This window comes from Myotis davidii, unplaced genomic scaffold (assembly GCF_000327345.1).
Source record: "Myotis davidii unplaced genomic scaffold, ASM32734v1 scaffold157, whole genome shotgun sequence".
NCBI lineage: Eukaryota > Metazoa > Chordata > Mammalia > Chiroptera > Vespertilionidae > Myotis > Myotis davidii.
Genome location: NW_006288722.1, coordinates 412,721 through 420,886, shown reverse-complemented (window position 1 = coordinate 420,886; position 8,166 = coordinate 412,721). Strand labels below are relative to the sequence as shown.

General features: G+C 53.3%; 1 protein-coding gene across 2 annotated transcripts; it reads left to right on the top strand.

Annotated features, from left to right (window-relative positions):
- Nucleotides 1–10: 10 nt before the first annotated feature.
- Nucleotides 11–5,451, top strand: IRF9 (interferon regulatory factor 9). 2 transcript variants are annotated; one of them, XM_006760852.2, is made up of 9 exons: nt 11–563; nt 1,502–1,682; nt 1,995–2,178; nt 2,424–2,554; nt 2,643–2,733; nt 2,830–2,901; nt 3,534–3,875; nt 4,773–4,888; nt 5,021–5,450. In XM_006760852.2, exons 2-9 carry the CDS (start codon nt 1,503–1,505, stop codon nt 5,147–5,149), a joined length of 1,245 nt encoding a protein of 414 aa, XP_006760915.1. In that variant the 5' UTR covers nt 11–563; nt 1,502; the 3' UTR covers nt 5,150–5,450. The 2 variants fall into 2 exon arrangements, with proteins under 2 accessions (XP_006760915.1, XP_006760914.1); XM_006760851.2 differs by lacking the exon at nt 11–563 and having other exon boundaries at nt 1,160–1,682; nt 5,021–5,451.
- The last annotated feature ends 2,715 nt before the right edge of the window (nt 5,452–8,166 follow it).

The following is an 8,166-nucleotide window of genomic DNA, read 5'->3' as shown; positions in this document are numbered from 1 at the left end:
ACAGCCCACCCCTTGATCTTCCCTGGACCCAGGACCAGAAAGGAATTGATACCATGGCTGACAAAGGGAGGTCCTCCCTGTCCAGCCAGTTGGCCATGGGCTGATTTCCTCCATCCCTGCTTCTCTTCCTTTCATCAAATTCAGCTGATACTTGAGGTCACCTAATAGGTACTAAGCAGGTACCGTCAGGGCACAGATGCTTAGGTGGTACAGAGCTATCCAGACGCCCTGGGGACAGACCAGCACCCCGGGACCTCCCTGGGGAAGCAGCAGTGTCACAGAGATGGTCGGACACAAGCAAGGAGTAGCTGAGGGAGGAAGGAGAATGAGCCTGCGCTCTGATGGTTCCTCCTGCGTCTGAGATGGTCAAATGCTGCTCCCCCTGGTGGCCACTCATTGCCCTGCAACTCAGGCCACGTGATTTCGGGGAAACGGACCTCCCAGGAGGAGAAGTGAAACTTAGGGAGGGGACTGTAGAAACAGGGCGGAGTTACAGGAAGCTTCCCAGCCTGGAGCTGAGCTGAAGTCAGCTGAGCCCTGGGGCAGCCTGCACAGCCGCTCAGGTAAGATCAACCAAGAATTGGTGGAAGCCTGGGTAGAAAGCTGGAAGGCCCAGCCACTTGGGAGGAGGGTGAGGTTTCCTGGAGTCCCCTCGGCGAGACTGAGGGATAGACTAAAGGCCTGTGAGCCAGGAAGCGGGAGGCTGGCCTGAACGAGAGATTGACCAGGGTCTGTGTCCCAAGCTACAGGCAAAGGCCCAGAGGACCTGCGGCTGGGTTCGGGGAAGGAGGCTGTTGGCTCCAGGGCACTTGGCCCTGTTTGTTTTCTTGCCTTCAGGCCCTGCCTACTTCTGCTGTGGCCCCGCCCCTGCCCCCTGCCCTGCCCCCCTACCCCTAGGGGCAAGCAGAGGGGTGTGGTGGGGGTCATAGGACAGGTGGGGATGGTGGGTGAAGACGCCTCTGCAAATGTTTAGGGATCTAGACTGAGCCTCTCACCAGGAACAGAACACCAAGGAAATTCTCTTCCAAACAGTGGATTCCCAAAAAGTGCTTTTTTGTTTAATGTATTGATTTTAGAGAAAGAGGAAAGGAGAGAAACATCGATTTATTCAGCTTATCTATGCATTCATTGGTTGATTGTTGTCTGTGTCCTGCCAGCATTGAACCTGCAACTTTAGTGTATAGTGGCTATGCTCCAAGCTTCTGAGCTACCCAGCCAGGGCATAGTCCTGAAAAGTCTTTAAGACCAGTACCTAAGGTTTCCTTCCAGATGTCACAGCTTGGGGTGTTAAAAAAAAAAAAAGCATAATTTTTGGTAAATGCCAGTAATGTCAGAAACAAAGCTATTTGGCCTCAAGAGTATTTTGAGCTACAGAAAAAGATGGATGGGCTCTTTGGGGGCCCTTGCCAGAATACAAACCAAATGGCTAAGACTTCAGCCGATGTATCCTCCCAAAGGGTTGGTTGGTTCTACTGATGCTGCCTGCTGCTCTTATTCCCAGGATGGCATCGGGCCGGGCACGCTGCACCCGAAAGCTCCGGAACTGGGTGGTGGAGCAAGTGGAGAGTGGACAGTTCCCAGGGGTGTGCTGGGATGATGAAGCTAAGACTATGTTCCGGATTCCCTGGAAGCATGCAGGCAAGCAGGACTTCCGGGAGGACCAGGATGCTGCCTTCTTCAAGGTGAATGGACCTGGGGCCAACCACCCCGTCCAAGTGAGGGATGGAGTGGACACTGATGCCCAAGGGCTGTGCCTGCCTGGGTGTCAGATAAAGGGGAGAGTAGAGGATTGAACCAGCTACATGACTGTCAGAGAGCCCAGTGCAAGATGAAAATGCACAGATTGCTAAGGATTTCAGAGTGGCAACAACGGAGCATAATCCCAGCACAAGCCTTCCTGCGCAGCTGCTCAGGCTGCACATCCATGAAGCTGGCCCTGTGGCGTGTCAGCTGCGGTCTGTAACATGCCTCTCTGCACTTCGTCTGTCTCCTAGGCCTGGGCAATATTTAAGGGAAAGTACAAGGAGGGAGACACAGAAGGCCCCGCTATCTGGAAGACCCGTCTACGCTGTGCTCTCAACAAGAGCCCTGAATTTGAGGAGGTTCCAGAGAATAGCCATAGGGATGGGGCTGAGCCCTACAAGGTGTATCGGCTGCTGCCACCAGGAACCCTCCTCGGTGAGTGTCCCCTAGAATAAGCAGCGTAGGGAGGAAGGGTGGAGATGAGCTCCTGAGAGCGTGGTGGGACTCCCTCCAGGCCCCGCAGTCAGAGTTCTACCTTGTCCCTATCCTCGGGGAGCTGCCGCTCTGGCACCCTGGTTCCCCTGCCCAGGCCTGCCCATCCTTTCACTGCCTCCTAGCTCTCCCCTACCCTCTGCCCCCCTTAAGGCTCTGACCTCTTTCTCCCCCTCAACATTTCACAGCCGCACCAGCAACACAGAAATCGCCCTCCAAGAGACACCACAGCTCAGTGTCCCCTAAGAGGGAGGAGGATGAGGGTACCACGAAGAGCTGTATACTCAGTCCTGCCTTGCTTCAGGACGCCCTCCAAAACGTAAGAGCTGGGGGAGGGAACAGGGTGGGCCTAAGGGCAGGACAGCAACTGGGGGGAAAGGGGTCAACAATAGATACTGTGTTTACAGGAGAAAGTAGAGGCCAATGGAGCAGCAGGCCATTCAGACTCCGGATGCAGCAGCAGCTGCAGCAACAGCAACAGCCCTGAGCCTCAGGAAGGTACCACCTCCGCGCCTCTCGTCATCCCCCACGCCACACCCTCTGGTCCTGGGACTCCAGTCCCACTCGGAAATGAGTGCCTCTTCTCCCTTCCAGGTGCAGACACAAGTGAGGCCCCTTTCCAAGGAGATCCGGTATCTCCGGAGCTTCTGCCCCCTCCAGGCTCAGGTACGTAGCACGTCTAACTTATCCCTGCTCACTGTCGCCATGGGTCACCTGCCTGTGGCTGTACGTGCATTATCTAATGTCAGGCCTGCAGCGACTTGGGCTCACCTCACCCAGACAGAGGCACTGGTTTCTAGGCAGTGTACCTGGCCAGCTACAGACTCCAGGCAGCTTGCTCCTCAGAAATACCCCCTATACATTCTGTTCCCTGGAAATCCACTTTGAGACATGGATTTCTGTAGAAAGACCAAATCTCTCGGGTTTTCTTATAAACTGTAAGACCCTGAGCATTAAGCCTTGAGGCCCCGGTGGGAATCGGATTGTTGGCTACTCTCGAGAGTGATAGGGAAGTCTGACAGGAGGCCCCTTGCCGGGGAGGCTGAGGGGAAGGAGGATGAGGAGTGACGGGGCCTTCTCTAAACTCAGGAGGGGTAGCTGCTGTCCCCGCTCCACAGCCTGCTTTGTCCTCCCCAACCCTTGCCTGGTTTCCTGTCTGGGCCTCACGTTCCTCAGCAGCAAAACGAGGACATTGGATTTGCAAGAGCCCCTCTTTGTTTCCCCAGAGCCTATGCTGACCAGGTGTATGTCCCCTGGGGGAGAGGCACTTGGTGCAGTCGGTCGCTCTCTGTCCACAGACTACTCCCTGATGCTCACCTTCATCTACGATGGGCACGTGGTGGGCGAGGCCCAGGTGCAGAGCCTGGACTGCCGCCTGGTGGCCGAGCCCTCCAGCTCCCACTGCAGCATGGAGCAAGTGGTATTTCCCAAGCCCAGCCCGCAAGGACCCACCCAGCGCCTGCTGAGCCAGCTGGAGAGAGGTGTCCTGGTGGCCAGCAACGCCAGAGGCCTCTTTGTTCAGAACCTTTGCCCCATCAGCATCTCCTACAGTGCGCCCGAGTTCCCACCTGGTCCACGCCCGCATAAGCTGCGCTGCAACGAGTATGTGGAGCTCTTCAAAACCGCCCACTTCTGCAGAGGTGAGGTTGCTGCAGCCCAGCTCCTGACCTCCCCCCGCCCGTGTTAGTCTGCTCTGTACTCTTCCCCTTGCACTTCCTCCAGCAGATCCACCATCACAGTCCATGGATGGCACCCTGCACTTGCTGGTGCACATCCTGTGAGGCCCTGTGTTCAGCTGTGGCAGCTGCCTGGCAGCCTTCCTTCCGCAGTCCATCCCGCGGAAGATGAGGCTCAGGTGGAGTCCAGCACAAGAGCATCACAGCTCAGAGAGCACCATCACATGGACGTATACAGTAATCACGGGAAGGTGCACCTCGTGGGCCTCTCCTACACACATGCACACACATTCAGGAGAGCTGACACGTGTCACACACTCTGGCCCTACCACACTCCAGGCGTCCCCTCAAATTGCCCCTTTCCCATCCACACTTGGAATTCCATTTCCTGCCTCCGTTCAACTCTAAATCTGGCCTTGGAAGGGGGGCCAGGAGTACAGGGACACAGAGCTTGAGTGTTTCCTGGGCCATGGGTGCCCTGACACAGGCAAGATAGTATGAGCAGGCAACCAACGTGTGCGAACATGTGTGTGAGCAGCCAAGGCTGCTGCTGAGAAGACGCTAAACTCCCAGCAGTGAACATGTCAGGTGGTGTAGAGTACTACCGCTAAGTACTTCCTGCTGGAGGAAGGAGTACTTTTTCCTATCTGCACATGGGTGAGTACCACTTGGTCCTAGCATTTCTCCTGCACAAGGCAGCAGGCGTGTGACCCTGTAGCTCCTGTTCTGGCCTTCATCTCCAGGTGGCCCCACTGCCACCTCTCTTTCTCCATTATGGGTTCTTCCCTGCTCCCTCCCTCCCTGCCTATGGCCTTCTCCCTTCTCTTCTTATTCTTCCAACTCTTACCTTCTCTCTTTCAGACTTGGAGAGGTACTTCCAGGGCCTGGGCCCCCCACCCAAGTTCCAGGTGACACTGAATTTCTTAGAGGAGGACCCTGACCCCAGCCACACCCCACAGAGTCTTATCTCAGTTCAGGTGAGTCCAGGGCAGGGTGAGCATAGCTGCCTGTGTAGGCGAGGGGGTCCAGGAGAAGGGCCCTGGGGTGGGCAGGGGTGGGGGCTGCCCTGCTGTGCTCATGATGCCCTCTTCCCACCTCTTCTGGCGCAGATGGAGCAGGCCTTTGCTCGGCATTTACTGGCAGAGCGTCCAGAGGACCAGGCAGCCGCTCTGTCCCTGGTGCAGAGCCTGGAAGACCTACCTTCCTCCTCTCTGCTTGGGTCTTCCTATTTTCTCTGAAAGAGACTCATTCTCCACACTATGGACCTGCCTCCCTCGGTGATAATTCTTAGTGGTTGTCTGTGATGGTATGTCCTTCAACTCCTCATGGTGTCTGGCTGGTTTTTAGCCATTTTTTTATTTGTTTGTTTTAATTTTTGAGATGTACCCCCTTTTATCTCTGAGGAACTGAACTGGGAAAGTCCAAATGGTGTGAACTCAGGAGGACCGTTTCCTCTTCCCCCAGCCCTAAAGCCAAGCACTTTATATTTTCTTTTTAAAATAAAATGTTATTGAAAAAGGAAACCGGATCTGATTTGTTTGGATGATAAGGTAGCAGGGGTCATGGAGGTAACCGAGATGCGACATGAGAGTCGGGCACTGGGGTTTTCTTCCTGCTGGAATCTCTGGGCCCCTTCCTCTCCTCCACCCACAGGTTCTGTCAAGGAACAGTCTGAGCACTGCAGGTTTGCGGCCTGGCTTCTGTACCTTCTACCCAGGATTAGGGTCAGGGTCAGCCCTCAAAAGGGACACTGAGACCACAGCCACCAACTTTACATGAGAAGATCCTGGGCTCTATAGTTCTTCGGTAGAGCCGTCTGATTTGGGCCTTACAATGGGCCTAGAGTTGGACTCTAGACTGGAGATATAAATGAACAGAGCTTGAAGTTGACCTGACACCATGGCCCAGAGGCCTTGGGGCTGGGAGGGGAAATCAGAGGGAGGAGTCTGGCCAAGACTGCTGTGTCACCAACACTCTGTTCACAGATTTGAGGGGTCCAAATAAGCTTTCCTCACCCCATGTTTATTTGCCACCAAACTGGACATTTTTTCTTCACAAGGTCACTTGTCATCCTTCTTTTCTGTGTATAATCAATTCCAGCAGGATAGTTCAGACCTAAATCACCACTTACTGATTGCCATGGCCTCCAGCTTCCCCCTTCCAGCACACGCACTAGATTAGAGGAGAAGGGGCCTCCCAGACCAGATTCCTTCCTGTCATGTCACTCATAAGCCTTCGGTGGCTCATGATCAAATCTAAATATCTAGAAGCTTGAGGATCTTGCTGGCTCACTTGACAAACTTGAGTGCTGCTTTTGAGTGTTTCTACCTCCTCAGGCCTTCCTTCTCTTCAGTCTTTGCCATCATCCTCCAGGCATTGAAGAAATCAGGTACTGAGTGCACAGGTGCACAGCCCTGCTGTGCCCTCAATTTGCTGAATTCCCTCCTGGACCTTTGTACCTGCTACCTCCTTCAGGTAGGCGCGGGACTTGCCTCCTCTCTTCCCTTAGCACCCTCCTAAATAGCAGTTTTCACTACTCTATATTCTATGCTGTATCGTTTTTCTTCATAGTACTGACCACTTCACATGTTTCTATTCGTCAGTTTGTCTATCTTCTCTCCTTCCTTACTCTTTGAGAACAGGGACTTATTCTGTTCATTGCTATAGTCCCGGTGCCTAAAAGAGCACCTGGCACATTGTAGGCGCTTGTGCCCAGCCGGTGTGGCTCAGAGGCTGAGCATCAACTTATGAACCAGGAGGAGGTCACGGTTCAATTCCTGGTCAGGGCACATGCCTGGGTTGTGGGCTTAGTCCCCAGTGGGGTCATGCAGGAGGAAACCAATCAATGATTCTCTCTCGTCGTTGATGTTTCTAGCTCTCTCTCCCTCTCCCTTCCCCTCTGAAATCAATAAAAATATAAAAAAATAAAAAACGGCCTAAAGCCCTGGCCAGTTTGGCTCAGTGGATGGAGCGTCGGCCTACAGACTGAGGGGTCCCAGGTTTGATTCCGGTCAAGGGCATGTACCTCGGTTGTGGGCACATCCCCAGTGGGAGGTACGCAGGAGGCGGCTGATCGATGTTTCTCTCTCACCGATGTTTCTGACTCTCCGTCCCTCTCCCTTCCTCTCTGTACTGACTGGAATCGAACTTGGGACCCTTCAGTCCGCAGGCCGACGCTCTATCCACTGAGCCAAACCGGTCAGGGCGATAAAATATATTTTAAAAAGACGGCATAAATACTTGAATGAATGAATGAATGAATGAATGAATGGGTGAACAAATTATCTCCTAAACTAGGTTCTAAGCACCGTAAGGGAAGGCACCCCCATTTTATCATCTTTGTGCCCCAAGGTGAACACTTGTGAACATTGACAGCTTATGTACATGACTGAAACAATTATAAGTATCTTATATAAGCCAATTTAGCCGAACACAGTGAAATAGGGATTGGGAACACTGAAAGAGCAAAGTTCCTAACCAGGCTGTCGCCAAGGAATTGTGTGGTCTGGACAAATCTGTATTAGCCTCCATTGTCTCATTTGTAAAGCCAAGGTTTGGCCTGGATTTTGAAATCCCTTTTAGCCTTGACATCCTGTGGTTGTAAGTTTAGGGTAACTGCACAGTCATTTGGCAAATATTTACTGAACTAGGTTCCGGGCACTAATTGAAAACACAAGACCCCAATCTCTGAGCTCCCAGATGGAAAGAGCAAAATAAAATAGGGTCAGCTGGGCTGCAATAGGAGCTGAGTCGTAAAGAGGCATGGCCTGGAGTGGAGGCTGGGAAGGGCATCTAGACTAAAGAAATGGATGTGCAAAGGCAGGAGGCATGGAGACAAGGGATATTTGTAACTAGAACATAACAATTTTACACGAAGAATTGTTTGAGACAAATGGCTGTGGGTGCTGAGAGTATATCCTGCACCCAACAAAGCTAACGGTCAGTTCCAGCCAGGAGAACATTTACGACGGAAACAGCCAGATCAGGCATGCCCACACCTTAAACTGTTCAAGTTTAGGAAATGACCCAGCAAGTCCTCTCATTACTTCCTGTGAGATCTGAGTTTTCCCCCCACCAACCTGTGGTGACTCCCAGGTCACCTCACACCGTTTCTACCTGCCAGCTCACGGACCAAAGACGGACCAATCGATTGCTGCCTGGTGGGGTTTGGGGGGAGGGGGCAAGGTCTAACGCGGGTCAGCCTCGGTTGAAACGCCCTGTTACCCGGCTGGCGGCAGGCGAGGCTGGGATTTGC